The following is a 17,354-nucleotide window of genomic DNA, read 5'->3' as shown; positions in this document are numbered from 1 at the left end:
TAGTCTGTGATGTGGGGATTTGATTCGTAAGCGAGAGACCCTTCCAGTAAAAGTTCAGCAGCACCAACAACAGCGTGTTTACCGGTGCATCACCAGAATCACAAAAACATTCATATTATTGTTGTACTTGAAGGATTCCTGTGGGTGCTTTTGGTCTGCAATTACAAAACCTTGCTATGGTGCCACTTAGTTAACGATGCTTTCTTTTTAAGGCTGGAGTCCAACCTGGGACGTTGCCAAATGTGGCATGCGATGTAAACACACGGACACTCCAGGCACTCCAGGTTAATTGTGCATTTTATTAAAGTGATACAGAATGTTGACGTGGTGTTCTTATTGGCATCCGTCTTTCTAGTCTCAAAAACTCTTGTCAGAATATTCCCAGTCTTCATTTAGACTCTGTGCATAGTTCTGGTTATTTAAAAAGACTTTTAAATGTAAAAGTGTCCTGAATACAGGTTTTGAATAGGTTGATTTCATTCAGCCACTGGTGTTGGTGACTTCAGCTGGTGTTAACCTGAAACCGCCTGTCATCTATAAACCAGCCTACTCTGAGACAGAAGTGGATCTCTCAAAACTAATCAAGGTTGGATTGAAATGTTGTTATCCGTAATCAAATTAATTCAGCACTGCTGTTTCTTTTTTTAAAGTGCAGGCCCATTGAATCAATTAAAAACAGAGCACAGTGAAAAACCTGCTAATTGAAATGCTGTCAGCCCTTACATTTGTCAGTACAAACAACAAACAAATGGACGAAAAAAATGAATCAAAATGAATGTTCCTTAATTTGTTTAATGTAAAGCAATCTAGGAATGTATTGATAAAGACTAACAAGCCTGATTTTAAGACAGTGAAGAGCCTTGAACTGATTTATGGTGCTGCTGAGCACCACGTAGAGCTTTCGCCATAGCATACATAAGTGGCCTGAAGTTTATACGTGTGCGTTGCTGTTTGCGTCGATCTCAGCAGGGCCGGCATGTGTGTGTGTGCGTGTGGGTAGTGTGTGGTAGAGCGAGTGAGAGAGTGACGTGATTAGCTTCGGCGCAAGTACCGACTCCAGAGTCATAGTGGGAGAAACAAAGTGTCTCCCCTGTGCTTTCTGACCACGGTCGGAAAGCTGTAGCAGGAAAAGTTAACCCTCTCCTTGATTTCATGTTGTTTACGGAGAAGCAGACCCAGGAAATGAGCAACGCTACCAAGCCACGGCTGAGCGGCGTACGCCGCGTAAATTGTTCGAGAGGTGCACGTCAGGCTACGTTGTAGAGTCCGTGTCTCCACGTACCTACGTACGTACGTAGCCATGCTGTAGATTTAAAGCAGAAGCATAAATCATGCTTTAACTGACCCCTAGTTCTACTTCTACTACTTTGTGAGCTAATAAGGCAATGTTTGCTAACAGTTTCTCTCCCAAAATTATTCTTTCCAAAGCCAACAATAACAACAACTTGTCAACGCAAGACTCAACAAATATATGTGGCTATTCAACCAACATCAGAGACTACACTGTTTGCATTAGTTTAAAAAAGGCAAATAGGAGAAGGACTGATTTACTTACATTTCAGGGTTTCTCCAGCATAGGGGATGTGAAGTTTGAAGCGATCACAGCAGGGACCAGGGGTCAGCGATGTACATCTGAACATGGGAGTTAATGAAAACAACAAAAGACATAATCAATCTAAGAGTCTGAGAACACGTAACAGTAAGCATCAGCAAGGTTTACCATTAATTACACCACATCATATTTCTGACTGTAATGTCGCAAACGTAACATTGTGTTCTTTGCAGCGCCAAATCACACTACTTTCTTTTTATGTCAGATCCTTTCTACACTTCTGTCCCTTGAAGGCCTGTTGACTAACATAATAAGATTTCAGTCATTTTAGCACAGACCTAACCCTGTATTCTGTACTTTGTCCAATACGTTTTTAAATGATTTAATGAGCGTTTTGACATGGTTGACATCAGACTGGAGGCGTGAATCTTCCCTGGTCTCACGATTCGATTATGATTGTCCTGTCAACGATTGGAATCGATATCCCGATGCAACACGATGCGTCATATTGCTATACATGATTTTTCATCAACAAATTCCAGCAGTCAGATATATATGAACTCCCCTTTTAATTGTATCTGCTCTTAAAAAAAAAAGACACTTCCCGGATGTAGCGGATCTGAACACAGCAGACAAAAGGCAAAAACAAAAAAAGCAGCGACCAGAAAAATCAACAAATGACATCATTAGAAAACAATCGATTATGGTCTGTCACTGCAGAACCGTTGAGGACCGCATCGCGATGCATCGATACAATGATTAATTTCAACGTCCCTGCATCAGACTGCCAGATTTCCGCTTTAATTGGCATGACTTTGTCTTATCCAATAAGACATAAAACAGGTCACTGTTGTACAAACCCGAGAGCAAGATCTTGACTGACATTTTAAAAGGATTTAGGTTATGCCCATTTTTTCTCTCACTTAACATTCATGCACCTTGTGAGGGTTACATTAGTGTGTTTTTGGGGGGGAATTGTGAAATCATGAATACATAAATGAAGGTGTACTGCTGAGGTGTTTGGCAGTTACAGTGAGAACATATTTTTTTGGGATTAAATGTTAAAAATTTTATAAATCCAACTGTACAAATGCAATTAATGGTAACTTGCCATTAAAGCCACCATGTGGGTGAATTTGAAAAAATGTCCACCTTTAGCACCAAGCAGTGGTGGTATAAAAAAAAAATATATGTAAATGATGCATAGACTGCATTTGTTTTAAATTTTACTTTCCAATTTCATTTTAGTTTAGTGTGTTCGCTAGTTTTAGTTTAGTTTTTTAGAAAGGTGTGGTTGTACTGCTCCTTACCCCGTTTTGAGGTCTGTGACACGGAGACAGTTGGTGGAGTCCAGTCCTACACGGCCGTCCCGCACAACGCTGCACAGCATCGGCCGCAACTCGGGGGAGATCCGATGCAGTGCAACCTCGGGGGACATGTTGTTCATTTTATCCACTCGGAGGACTCTGTGGAGATACAGCAACAATTCACTTAACTTATTTAACGTCATTAATCAAAACAGCATTTTACAAAAAAATATATATATTTATTTGTCCCTATGATTTGTACTCAAGACTCAAAGGACATTTTTTTTTAGCTTTCATTTCCTGGTGCGTTTGTATGAACGTTTGAATTTTCTGTTCTAAAGTGTTAGCTTTCTGTGCGCAAGTTATTCGGTGAAAATATGTTTAAACTAGAAGAATACGCAGGCTGACAACGTATGTTTATCCACCTCAATATTCCTGAAAGTTTAAGGTTATGATTGAACCATTTAGCTATAGGGCCATGAGGTGGGGGATACAAATGTAACGTTAGCGATAACACTAACGTTACTTGGCCCTGTCCCTCCCCTCTCCATCACTATAAACTGTACGCTGGCCACATTGCATTGGAAATACACAATGTAGTACTACGCTGGTGTCGTACACTTTGGTTGGCGTTAACTGTTACATTCGGTAGTTCGTGGGGAATTAGTCTGTACGCCACATTTTATGTCAGACTGTACTGTAACGTTAAATGCTCGTAAACTTGGTATCGTTAGCCAATGTTAGCTTAACACAGAATGGAGCGTCACATTACCGCAATTTGAACAACTAGTCCAGTCGAAAAATACTCTGTTCATTATTGTCCATTTTAAATACAGCATGCGGTGTGGGTTAGAGTACCTGAAATAGCTGGAAGTCAGATAATTTAAGCATTAACGCCAATGTTTATTTCGTGCTCTCCAGATTTCCGGTATGTTATTTTGGGTCCGTTTGATAGCTCCGCACATACTAGCCGTCTATAATAATGCCTGTTGACACAATTAGAGTTTTCACTCCCTGAGCCACATTCTGTTGTTATATATATAACTTGCGAAGGACTTTTCATTTGACATAATTATACCTTAACAATTTTAAATGCAAAAGTAAACATATGCGCTGATTTAGTGACAACATAGGTCTGGCAATAGCTATAGCGTTAGGCAGCTGTCATTATGTACTTTGGCCGTCACTTCGTCTGTTGTGGGTGAGTTGTCCACTCTGCAAGAACATTATTTGAATGCAAGGTAATTATTGTGTTGCATTTATCAACAACAGTTTGGCTCAACACACTTTGTTTGGCATAAGCGTTCGTCTAATTAAACTGGGAAATATTCTCTTTTTGGCGATTTATTCCACGGTTTTGCTTTTTTTCCCAGAGTTGGAAAGATTTGGCTACACCCATTCTTGCTTTAAAGTTAAAGTTCCCATTTAGTGATAGTGTGACGTTTATTGACAGCTATACGTTACTTGCAGGATTTATATGCAAAGCATACGTATGCTTTGCATATAAATATACATTTATAAATGGAGCTGTTATAAATAAACATTTTCAAAATCGCACTCAGAACAACCAAAAACAACCAAACGGGAACGTTGTGTGGAGGTAGCTACAGTGCAACCACAGGAGAACGTTTCAGTTGGTTGGTTCCCTTAACGTTTAGGGAACGTATCCCTAAACGTTGGTTTTTGGTTTGGTTCGAACTAACCTTTAGGGAACCAGAAACTAACGTTCCCCAACGTTCCCTAAACGTTCTGTGTTAGTGGGGACGGTACAGTAGTAAGCCAATACTATGGTCGCTGCTTACACATCATTAGTTTATGCAGTACGACTAAAATTGGAATAGGCTACAGGTAAATCCATGCAATTTATTCATATGAATTCTTTTTTTATTTTAGTACGCACACACTTTAAAACTTAAGTACATATTGTGAGGAAATACTACTTTTTTTTAGTGTACTTTTATTACATAAGATCATCAAATTTTTTTTTTTTTTTTTTTTTTTTTTCCTTGTATTTATACAGAAATGTTTATTGATTTATCCAAAATAAATCTTTTTGCATTCACATCCCATTGAATTGTATGTGTATGACTACCTTAATCCTGCAAAATGATAAAACATATGTTCTTGTATTTATCATAGCACATAAAAATCAATAAAAAACTCACAGACTGCTGAATCATTCAAGGTGTCATGTGAAATGACAACTGGAACGTGTTGGTTGTGTACAAATAGAACAAATCTAACTTAGAAAATAACAATGAAAAATGAGTAAATGCATAGGAATTATATCAGTACGTGCAGCCAGATCAGTGTTGTTTCCCAATAAGGGCATTAGGGCTGATTCCCATATGGGAAATTCCACCTTCATGGGGATGATTTAGAATAAATGACAATACTTAAGACAAAATAAGTATCGGAAACAGCAACAGTAAAATATATAGTTGGTTATCATCCAACCTTTCCTGATGTAGGCTACAGTAATTCATTCAATGGCATGAGGGGTTGTCCAGCGTCCTGCTACAGTTGTTTTTCGAGTATTCTTAAATGGTTAGGAAAATATGATACTGTGAATAAAAACCACAACTTTACTAACGGTGCTAAGACGGGGGTGGAGTGAGATAAAAACAAGTATTTTTGTGATTATATCCATTATTTAAACTTCTAAGAAAAACAATTTTTTAAACATAAATGGTCGTATCATTGTTATAACAATCATTATCCAGTTAAGTATTGACTCTCCAACCAGACAGGCAAAATATGCAATCTTACAACAACAGTAAGCCTACTTTGGGATTTTTCTTATTGCTCAGTCTAAATTGTTTAACCCACCGTGTGCAGCTTTGATTGGCATTCAGACTAAATTGTTTCAAACACATGACTGTAGTCTTTTGGGAGCATGCTTTGATCAGTTGATGTCCAAAAATGTGAGTGTCAGCTCTTAAATCGTCTCTTAATTCGTCCATTCATATGCATTAAGATGTGTCTAACACTTATTCAGGTTGGTCAGCTACTCTCTGATAATTTGGCCTCAGATTCAACAACAGGGGGATCATTTTCAGAGGGTTCCTTGCTGTTTCAAATGGTTAGACAATGCAGAGCTCATAATATTCTCCTGCAGTGGAGACGTGGTTCTATGCTAGCTTTTTATGCATGTCGAGGGAAGACAATATGCTGCGAGATGTGGGAGAGAGAATTGAGCCATCCTGCAGCCAGCGGCCAGGCTTTCCAAGTCTTCCACTGCCTAGGCAGAGATTTGAAGAGATTAGCACACTAGCATTAGCTCTGATACAAGCCAAGGATTGAATTAATTATAGACTTTGCTGGGCTGCGGTGCATTCACGTGGCGTAGCATTGAAATACCCCCACCCCCTCCACCCCCAATAAGATTGGAACCTGTCCAACTCTGCCAGAGATGAATGCTCTATTTTTACCTTCTTTCTCGTTTCAGTCGAGTTTATGCTAATGCGGGAGATAAATAATATCAAGTGATTTTTGTTTGGAGGCTGGTGGGAAACTAGTTTACATATTTTGCCTGATATGCCCCCAAGGAGTCCGCCGTGCTTCAGATTGTGTCCTTGTTTTGACGGAAAGCCTGGACGAATGTCGAGAAATTTATGAATCTCCAAAATCATCAACACGTAAATGTAAATGAAGAAGCTTTAAGAAATATCATGTCCAGAAATGAGTGTTGTAGAAATAACACAAATGTGTGTCTTAATCAGATCATGACTGAAGAGGCTTTTGATGTGATGGTGGTTGGCTCCTGTATGACTGACTTGGTGAGGTGAGTCCATTTAGCCCTTATTTGTCTACTAAATCGCTGTTAGTTGGTGAAACAAGTATTTTTGCTTCCTCAGATGACTGTAAGTCCATCTTATATTTCATGAGAAGACTATGTACAAAATCTCGAGCTAAATATGGGTTCAGGAAACTCCTCTGCTTCCTCAGGTGGGCCCAACAGGAAGCAGGACATTGGGCACATTTTCATGATCATATTAGGACATTTATTTCAGGGTCAGAACCCATGTGGCTTTGCTAGATAGGGGTCCCAGCACTGATTTGATTCATATACTTTTTGAAAATGTTACTTTTTAATATACATGACATACATATACATTTAAGATACATGATCACATAAGTTTGAAATGTCTAATTATCTGCTTATATACCAATCTCTAAAAAAGTTGAAACACTTATGTTATAGCATTGGGACCAGTATATCAAAAACATGTATGGTTGTTCATCTGCCTTTTAACCCAGTGTTTCTTAATTTGGGGGTTCAGGACTCCTCCAAAGGGGTCCTAAGATGAATATGACACAGTCTTACACAATTCTGACTCTAATAATTTGTAACCAACTCATGGAGCTAATGTTAGCTTAAGTAGCTATCTAGCGTCAGCTGAGAAGGTCTGCCGGCGACAGTTGTCATTTCAGACGGCAAAATTGACACTTGTGGCTAGAAATGAGCAGCCTACCTTTGTGTACCTCTGGCTGCAATCTAGGACCCATTGTTTAAAAAAAATTAGGACGAATTTCAAAAGGTAAATCTGCTGCTAATGAATGGAAACTGCATTATGTCTCGCTCGAAAACTCGACAGGCATAGCAACAGTAACTTAGCTTAGCAACTGGTGAATAGTCTTTGCTCAACACGTTTCCCTTTATTATTATTAACCACCACGACCACCATTTTCCTTCAGGGATTTTATTTTGACATGAAAGCATGTGGGAAATATGGCATAAGGGCTGAAGGGTATTTTCCACCATGGCTTGAAATGGACTGCACAGTCCTGTCTACATAAGAATAGAGGAAGTGGTCTAAACTTAGATAATGCCGCTGGCTGCCTTTTCATCGGCCACAATGTGGTCTAAGAGTGCGGGGTCCAACAGCTTTTAGGCCAAATAGTGAGCAGACTTCTGGTTCAATAGGGAGGCATCTGGCCATCTTTCTTCTAAAACATTTTCTGCCAGAAGAATCGAACATTCTTCAGATTTTTTCAAACACATCAGCTGCTGTTTAAGATATTAAAAATGATGCACTGTTCTACCAGGTTAATACTGTACAAACACCAGATCATTAACCCTCAAGTTGTCCTCAGGTCAAACTTGACCCGTTTTCAAAGTTTCTATTTCAGAAATATGGGATTCGTTCAACCACATTGCCCAAAAATAACATTTAAAAAATAATAAAATTCTTTCAAAACAGTATAAACAAAACTTTGACAGTCTGTGATAACCCATCAACATACATTCCTCTTATGGTAACTATTCAAAATTTCAGCTTTTTTAACTCAGAAATAAGGTAAGATTTCATACAAATGAAGTTTATTGACCATGAATTCCAAAAAACAAGTGTAAAACTAGAGGTAATAAGTTGGAATGAAGTAGCCGTAACACAGAATTGGGTGATAATTTTACTACATAAACAGACAAAACAGAGCGGGGGTGCATGGTCGACAGGAAGACAACACAAAGGTTAATCAACTCATTGGCAGTTGATGCAGGTGTAACTATCCCAAGGTAAATCAGATTCTGGTTCAAAAGAATCAAAGAGTGCAGATGATCTGGTATAATTACTGCTTACTAAAACGTCAAGTGTTGCATCATCCTCATACGTGGTGAGATTGGTTGAGCCAAGTAGGATCCATTCCCACAAATCATTAGTCATCAACTCCAGCACAATGGGTTAGTTGAAAACAATTTGTCACTCTCATTTACCATAACCTTTTGTGAGGAATGACACAATCCCAAAAGATGGCATAAAGTAAACACAGTATAATGTCAAGTCTTCATGGGCTCCAGCCACCGAAATGTCTTCTTGTCAGCGCAAAGAAGCGTGTAGTTTGTGCTTACGGGACAGTTTTATCATACAGCATGTATTATACATAAATATATTTTTATGTGAAACCCAGGGAAAGTAACTGTCACCTGGCTGCCAGCGAGTGGAGATCTACTGTAAATAAACAACCACAATATGTGCCTTTGGGAGAAAAGTTTCATGGCATTCTAGCGAGTTGCACACTCCAATTCAAGTTGTCACATTTTCATTGTCACTCAAAAGTTCCAACTTATCAAAAACATATGCCTTCTCCTACTGCTTTTTTTGGGGGCAAGTATTTATTTTGTTGCTCATTAGCAATTCAACTAGTGACTTTGTGCTTTGAAGGGCAGGCGTTGTCAATTAAGACCCTAATAAGCTAACGGGAAATGGCCTGTTTTTTAAGTGAGTGTATGTATGTGTGTGGGTGTGTGTGCGTGTGTGGGTGTGGAGTTGGGGCTTTTTGGATGGGGGTCAGAATGTGGATAGGGGAGGGTAGTTGGAATACTTGCAGCCCTTCAAAGTGATATGCATGGCTTTGAAGTTAGAAATCCAGTTGTCTTGAACAGCCAGTGTTTGGGTGGCAGTACAATTGACTGACAGACAGAGGAGGCACACGCACGCACGTACACACACACACACACACACACACACACGCATTACACTCTGAGTGTACTGTTTCTCTCCGCTTCTGCTTGCCATACAAACACAAGTGTAACACAGAACTCGATGGTGTTTTGTTATAAATGTATAAGTCAGGCTGTAGATATACTATGCTCCTTTTTTTACAGATTTTTGTTTGGTAGTAAAAGGTTATGTTGGATGTCTACTGTCTGCGGTGCACAAAGAGGAGGAGCAGCAGAGCCTCTCAGGCTTTTAACCCATTGTCAAAGCCATACAGTGCCCCCTACTGCCTCAGTTTACTGAGTGGACACACTTATCACCTGCTCAGTGAAATATGAGTTTCCCTAAATTATAGAGCAGATCCACGATATGCCACAGGATTGTTTCTCCCAAAGCATAGTAAACACACCTTGATCTAATGTTTTTATTGTGATTACTGACAATTAGGGAATTAGTCGGTAAGTCGATTGGCAGAAAATCGACAATTTTGATAACTGACTAATCGTTTAATAATTTTAAAGCAAAAATCTACTGATTCGTAATTCTCACCCACTTCACCCCTTCCTTGTGCATTTTGTTTTTAACTCCGTGGACACACACTGTTAACATGTGTTTGAAAAAAGTTACTCAAAGTTTTAACTCATTTTTCAAATTTTCTCCATTGCTTTATATTTATTATGCAGTAGAATTGTTCTATATACCATACGCTGTGTTAAATATCTGCCTGCTGACCTTTTATGTAAATGTGAAAAAAATGCAACAACCATTTCAGACACAGAATAGGTTGATAAGTGGCTTATTATATCCACAGTTATAGGCCGTTTCTGACCACGGACTGAATAAAAACAAATGGTCTGACCACACAAAAATAAACGCCCACGTCCTACTTCAACACTGCACCTCTTGTTAGCAAAGCAGCTTACCGTGTCCATGTAAAGTATGCTGTCTTTTCCCAACCAGTTTATTGTTAAGTCCCTTCACCTTGTCCTGATGTACTGAAACTTCCACTAAAGGGACCTTTGTGGACAAGGGAAATTAAACAAGATGAGAACCAAAATGTCTCCTCTCATAGGCTTGAAAAGCTTCTTTTCTGAGACACAACATAAGCTGAAGGTTACCACGCTTCATTTAAAATGGCTTCTATGTTTAGTACAACCATATAGTAGTACTCATCATTCAGTAATTACTTGACATTTTGATTAATACAAGCAAAAGCTTGAGCTCCGTGTATCTTATTTTGCAAGTGGTAAGTTCACTGTGGAGGTTGGGTTTGGAACTGGAAATACAAGCTCTCAAACTTTGGAAAACAGCATTTCAATTTGTTTTTGTCCAAGTCTACTTCCCCCTGTTGCTCACCAACAGCTGAGGAATTGTTTAATAGAGACAGAGGAGAGGGAAATGAGCGCCAGCCTCAAAGCAAACACTTCACGTCACTGAACACCTGCTTTGGCCTTTTGGTTCCATGGGAGAAAACGCACTGAGGTTGCACTTTAGCACATAACTGCCCTGTTTGTTTGGTGCACTCACCACAGACAACAATAGCCAAGTGTATCTCTGGGCATGGAGAGGCGTGGGTGGGTTTATTTAAGAATTTGGAAATCTGTTTATCTTACCTGTCAGTAATCCGGCTTTAGGTGGCTGTCAGCCAAATGCTATGTTTTTTTCTACAAAGATTGTGTTTATTATTTATCACAATGTAAAGATCAAATATGAAACATAACATATCAGTTTCCTGGGAACTTTTATAAAATAGGAAGGCAGAACATTGCGTAGTGATGCGTTATTATGGAACCCACGCAACTTCTAGGCGAGACCAGCCCCTCAATACCATTCACACGCCACTATTGGCCAGGTGTCCATGCTTACGCAAGGTAACGTAACCCGATTTGTTCAGGTCCTATCCCCTGACCAGTCGACTATCCTAACCTTAAACTACTCAAGGTCAATGCCTAACCCCAACCAACCGGGCTGCTTCGTAGCGCGGGACTTGCCTAGAAGTTGCGTGGGATCCATAAAAACGTGTTAGTGACCTGGGTATGATGGACACAGATGCTTCTCCTTTCAGCATCTACACCTGACGAAAAGACCTTCCTGTCAGTCAGTTTACCAGCATCATGCACTCCACCAAAGAAAGAAGTAAAGACAAGCAGGGGAACTAGAATAAACTACTACATTAAGTAGAACTATCCACCACAAATGGTTGTCATCATCTTCTTCAGCCAAACAACTTAAGAAGTTTGTCATTAAGAGGACAATCCTAACAGAAAATATTCGCATGTGCTCCGTGAAGTATTCAGTAGGCTACTACTGTAGGTTTAAATTCTAAAAAAACGTCATAAAAAGAAATTGTTTGACATTTTAGGTAATACGCTTAGTTGCTGTCTTGCTGATCGTTGTATGAGAAGATGTATGCATTGTCTAGTGTTAAACTACAGCCACAATTAGATTATAGCATAGTTTTTTCACATTTCTGTTTGTTTATGCATTAAACGAACAGGATGTATTTTGGTAATTGCTAAGAGGTGTTGGTAGGCCAGGCTAGCTGTTGTTTCCAGTCTTAGCTCAGCTCAGGCTTAACTGTCTCTGGGCTCTAGCTTCATTTTTAGCGTACAGAAATATTCCAAGCAACACTGGCATATTTCAGATCTGACCCTATACTCAAACATTTGTTTAAATGTCCACCAAAAGTCGTCCCTCAAATGTAAGATAGGAGACATAGAAGTTGTATATGTAACAATGACCAACATAGCCCAGTGATTTCAGGGAGGCCAAACACCAACTAATCAAATGGTACAGAGCCCAATGGTACATTCTAGGAAATTTGTTCATTTGCTTTCCTTCCAAGAGTTTGTTGAGAAGATCAATACCACTCTCATATGTGTACGCTAAAGTAGAAACCACCGCCAGCAGCCAGTTAGCTTAGCTTAGCACAAATATGGTTATTTGTCAAACCATTTCTTGTCCACTCTTCCTGGAGTTTGATCAAATATATAATGTGTTAATCAGTGAGCTTTAAGATGTGCTGCATGGCTTTGTTACTTTTGGACAGGGCCAGGCTAGCAGTTTCCAGTCTTTGTGCTAAGCTAACCGGCTACTGGCGGTAGTCATATTTACCATAAAGATATGACAGTGGGATCAAACTCTTTTTTTTTTCTTTATGATAGACATGCATTGAGCAAGATCACTTTATTAATTACATGGAAGTAGTTCGTTACCATTATAAAAGATTCTCTCCCAAATGTGTAGATTGGAGTCCATGTGAAGGCACTACTTTTTTCACCAAGAGTCACAGAGCTGTAACAAAGATAATAACAAAGGAAAGTAATAAAATGTATTAAACTTGCATCAGTAGCATATTCCAGCGTATTATGAATATTAAAAGTAGAATTGTGTGTGTGTGTGTGTGTGTGTGTGTGTGTGTGTGTGTGTGTGTGTGTGTGTGTGTGTGTGTGTGTGTGTGTGTGTGTGTGTGTGTGTGTGTGTGTATTTACATGTGTTCAACCTTTGTTCCATATCCTTCTCACCACATTTTAGTCTCACTGACCCTACATCCTGTTATAGCTTTGGGCATTTTAGTGTTTTCACACGCCGGTGCAAAAACAGCAGCATTTATAGCAACCTCCAGTGTTTGCCACCAGCGTCTCAGTTACTGGAAATCCTGGGATTGAGTGAGCTTACTGTAATAGCACACCTGCCACAAACACACACACACACACACATAAAAAAAGAGCAACAACAGGGTGAAAAACAAGTTTATGACAACATTTTGCCATCCGCAAACCCTTTGGCCCTGGGCAGTGCGGGCCCGGGGCCAGACCACAGCATCCTGACGTACAGTATGGAGCTGTCTGTTGTCTCTCCCCCATGTTACTCACCACCCACTCTGACTCCCGTGATTGGAGGAATCAGGGAACAGACAGCTCCTCCTGAGGGCACCCACCTGTGGCATATCAAACTTGAGGGGATGGGCAGGACTTTACCCAACCCTGGTGAGTCAGGCATTACTGGTGCGGACAGTGTCAAGTTGAGACATCTATGGGTTTTACTGGTTGCATCATTTATAAATGTGAAGGCACTTGCATAGGCATATCTGACTAAATGTCTTGGTTAAATAGTGCTTTTTAGAGCGATGAGGCAATTGCAAACTCCATGTTCTGTCTGTGTTTTATTACTGCTGTTGTGTTTAAGTATGGAAACTGGTGTGTGTGTGTGTGTGTGTGCATGTGTGTGTGTGTGTGTGTTTGTGTGTGTGTGTGTGTAATGATTGCAAGACCAAAAGATATAACCGCAAGACTACCCAGAAACCAATTTTTTGTGTGTTTTTGCATATTTTCCAGTGATAAATACATAGCTTTACCAGGAAAAGATTCAGCCCTGTAGGGTTATCTTCACATTTTGACATCTTCCCTTACTCCTTGGTTTCAACTCACAGAAGAACTCACAGTGCCAAATAAAACTGAGTTTTTTTCAAAGTTTGATGGAGCATTTAAAAACTTTTGAGGTGGAAGAAGCAAAGCAGAACATTTTGTTAAGGAGGGGACTCCTTTGTAAATTTTCATATTTTTTATTTTATATTATGTCTTTATTCTTTTGCACTGTGTTCATTGTTATGCACCAAATCATTACCAATTCAAATTCCTTGTATATTCATTGTATGTACAAACATACTTTGCAATAAACCATTTCTGATTCCTAACTTTTCATCCTCCAAATCCAGTGAGGTTATTTTGAATGTGTACTCCATAAAATTGTGCTCATTTCCTTATTTTTTCTCTCAGCCAGGCGCCAAGGCTACCCAAAGCCGGGGAAACCATCCATGGTCACAAGTTCTTCATTGGCTTTGGAGGGAAAGGGGCCAACCAGTGCATACAGGCTGCAAGACTGGGGGCCAAAACCGCTATGGTCTGCAAGGTATGACACTCAAAAAACCCGTTTGCATACGCTGCTGCGCTGTAGAGTCTGTTCACAGTGTCAGTTTTGATCCTAGCATGATCAAGTTCTTTTGCTTGTCCAATGTTTGGCTCATCTACGTCTTACTCAGGACAAATAATCAGCTACCATAATCCACCAACTAGTTAACAACTCCGAAAAAACCTTATAGCTTCGTTCACAGTTAAGTCATTTCACCGCATCAACTCTCCATGCCTCATTTTCTCTTGATCAATACTATGCCGCATGCATACGCCCACCCACGCTTGCGTGGCTTCAAACAAGCCTATTCCCATACCATACAACCCAGAGTCTCCAATCAGTAAGCTCAGCGTGGCCTTTCAACCTGAGCACTAAAGCACCGAAGCGCCACCTCTGTCAGAACAAAGAGGCCCGATCGATAACAACCCAGTGCGGGAGGAGCTCTCCGGGCATGGGGAGAACCCAAAAATAGACATCCGGGCTTGTCAAAAACATCCAAGACGAAAGGCCGCTCTTCACAGAGAATGGGGCCAAGCAGCCAATACCAGCCCAACCCATTATCCAAGGCAGCTAGAAGTGCCCGAGTTTTGGCACGTTTTTTTGGAAAGCGTGGGTTCGAAGTAGGCGCCTCGGGGCAAGGTGGGGACCCCTTCTACAACCCAAAGTAGCTACAGATGTGGACATCCCTATGCGGTTCAGGGAAAGAGGGGAAGGAGGGAAAGAAAACGAAAGCGAGGTGGGCATGAAGAGGCGTGAAGGCGGGGTTAACGTGTCTTCAAGGCTTGGCGCAGCTGGCCGTGTGTTTGCGCGTGTGCGTTTGTTGACTTTGTGTGTTCGTTTTTGCACATTTTCGGCGGCGGCACCATGCCAGTATGCTGGCAGGGCACACGAAAATCCAACCCAACTGAGGTTTGAGTATACCACTTTTCAAAAGTTGCCGCTAACCAAGTCTGACCCCGCTGACACTCTCTTTGTTGTAATCGTTTTGCCTTCAATCTTTTCTAGGTTGGTAAAGACTTCTTTGGAGACAATTACATTCGGAATTTCAAGGACCACGGTGTACACACAGGTACCGTTTTTTTTGCATTAAATTTTTTTGCATTACTGTACATGCCATATTGGTTGCCATTTTCATGTTGCATGTCAAAAAGTTCACATTTAGAGCAATCCTTCTTGTCATTTATTTTTAGTTACTCAAGGCTTTTTGATATACTGGAAGGTTTCTCTATTGGTATGGCCAATGGTTGTTAAACCACTTGGATACAAGTTGCTTTTTAAAAGATGGGCTCAGTGCGCATATCAGACTCCAGATGTTTGTGGGCTGTCTCTTTTTAGCCATAAAATTGGGCCAAATGCGTTGTAAGCAATTAGTAGTGGTTACTATGGTGACATTTTGGGTTTTTCAGAGAAGTGTTTGATGAAAGAAATGCTTTCAACCTTGTGTTTTGCACCTTTCGCATTCCCCTCTGTCTCAGACTTTGTAGGGCAGACCTCTGACGCAGCCACAGGAGCTGCCTCCATCATTGTCAACGATGCAGGTAAACGCTTTTGCCACAAGCCAGCACCCTGCTCTGTTCAACAAGCTTTGAGTTGTAGAAATGGCCTCATACATGCACAACCAAAATTGCATGTGTGCTATCGGCACACTCTTTCTCACTTCTACACACAAGCACACACACACACACACACACACACACACACACACACACACACACACACACACTGTATGCCCATGCATTTAGTTCAGCCATCGACTCACCACTGTTCAAGTGACCATAGTCACCGGATACACACACACACACACACACACACACAAACACACACACGCCATGCTGAGAATCCACATGGAGAACAATTACTGTCGTGTAGCAAAAACAGTCAGGTGAACTCCCATGATATGTGGATGCCCTCTTGGATTTGAATCCCTTTTTTTACCATTTAACATAGTCAAGAAGTACATCCGCAGACGTCATTTACAGTGAAGTGTTTTTGGAAGAAGAAAGAGGTCTGACTGAAAGGGGTTAATTGCGAGATTGCAATTCAGAAAGTGTCACCCATAAAACAATGTGCACATGTCATTTTGCATCAGTGTGAAAAGGTCAATTCATTCAAATGTGTTCAGCTATTTCCTAAAGTGATGAAAAGAAATGCTCAAGATGAAAAAAACAGACCAATGCATATCAAAACATTAGGGTTTCTGTGTTTAAACTTGGGCTTATTTAAAGTATTTTGAAGGTTACAATGTGATGACAAATTGAGTATATGCTTAAAGGGTAGGGGTGGGAATCACCAGAGGCCTCATGATACGATATCATCCCGATACTTATGTCACGATACGATATTATTGCGATTTTAAACATATTGCAATATTCTGCAATATATTGCAATGTATTACCTTTTTTCCAACTTCAGATTTTTCCCAGTTTCAAATGATGTCCCGAAAGGACAATTTTGTCAACATCTGTTTTATCTAAAAAGATAAATTTCTTTGTTTGTTCATCTCACTTCAATTGTATTGGTGCAAAATGTGATTGTCAAGCAGACAAACTGACCAAGACATATATCATAAAAGATCGATACTTGGCGTCTGTGTATCGATACAGTATTGCCATGAAAAATATCACGATACTATGCTGTATCGATTTTTCCCCCCACCCCTATTAAAGGGTTAATAAGGCATGACAATTTTGATGGAACTACACTATTGACGCCCTGTTTGACACTGTACATTTTCACGCCAAATGCCATTTGGTAGATTGCCCTTCTGACATAGTGTATACATGTAAAAAATGGGAAAACATATAATGTACAGTGAGTCACCACAGTTTCTTACATCACATATCCCCAATGCATCCCTATTCATGGACTAGAGAGGTTTCATGGATTCTCAAAGTCATCATACAGTGGCTGTTGTATCCTTACACGTCTCTTTTGGTGTCCAGGTGAGAATGCCATCGTGATCGTGGCTGGTGCCAACATGCTGCTGGGCAGTGAGGAGCTGCAGAAAGCTCTTCCAGCCATCAGTCATGCAAAAGTTCTGGTGTGCCAGCTGGAGGTCAGCCCGCAGACATCCTTGCAGGCACTACGCATGGCTCAGGAGAACAAAGGTCAGTCAGTGTTAGAGTACTGTACAGTATGTGATGA

General features: G+C 40.3%; 2 protein-coding genes across 5 annotated transcripts in view; one reads left to right on the top strand and one right to left on the bottom strand.

The window, feature by feature from the left end:
- babam2 (BRISC and BRCA1 A complex member 2) overlaps nucleotides 1-3,834 on the bottom strand; it is an 87,253-nt gene extending 83,419 nt beyond the window's left edge. Inside the window, exons 1-3 of one of the 2 annotated variants that reach the window (XM_039785267.1) lie at nucleotides 3,718-3,834; nucleotides 2,863-3,018; nucleotides 1,556-1,632 (exon numbers count right to left, since the gene is read on the bottom strand). In XM_039785267.1, coding sequence (XP_039641201.1) covers nucleotides 1,556-1,632; nucleotides 2,863-2,999 — 214 coding nt within the window. In that variant the 5' untranslated portion in view covers nucleotides 3,000-3,018; nucleotides 3,718-3,834. Of the gene's footprint in view, nucleotides 1-1,555; nucleotides 1,633-2,862; nucleotides 3,019-3,631; nucleotides 3,650-3,717 lie in introns of those variants that run through there. The other variant, XM_039785268.1, reaches the window with a different exon arrangement.
- Nucleotides 3,835-3,962: 128 nt separating this feature from the next.
- Nucleotides 3,963-17,354, top strand: part of rbks (ribokinase) — a 44,807-nt gene continuing 31,415 nt past the window's right edge. Inside the window, exons 1-6 of one of the 3 annotated variants that reach the window (XM_039785271.1) lie at nucleotides 3,963-4,060; nucleotides 6,582-6,643; nucleotides 14,078-14,210; nucleotides 15,216-15,279; nucleotides 15,686-15,748; nucleotides 17,153-17,317. In XM_039785271.1, coding sequence (XP_039641205.1) covers nucleotides 6,585-6,643; nucleotides 14,078-14,210; nucleotides 15,216-15,279; nucleotides 15,686-15,748; nucleotides 17,153-17,317 — 484 coding nt within the window. In that variant the 5' untranslated portion in view covers nucleotides 3,963-4,060; nucleotides 6,582-6,584. Of the gene's footprint in view, nucleotides 4,101-6,236; nucleotides 6,504-6,581; nucleotides 6,644-14,077; nucleotides 14,211-15,215; nucleotides 15,280-15,685; nucleotides 15,749-17,152; nucleotides 17,318-17,354 lie in introns of those variants that run through there. The other 2 variants (XM_039785270.1, XM_039785269.1) reach the window with 2 other exon arrangements.

The sequence above is a fragment of the Perca fluviatilis genome, chromosome 20 (genome assembly GCF_010015445.1).
Source record: "Perca fluviatilis chromosome 20, GENO_Pfluv_1.0, whole genome shotgun sequence".
NCBI classification, from domain to species: Eukaryota; Metazoa; Chordata; class Actinopteri; order Perciformes; family Percidae; genus Perca; species Perca fluviatilis.
The sequence above is the reverse complement of the archived record's forward strand: the minus strand, read 5'-3'. Positions and strand labels throughout refer to the sequence as shown.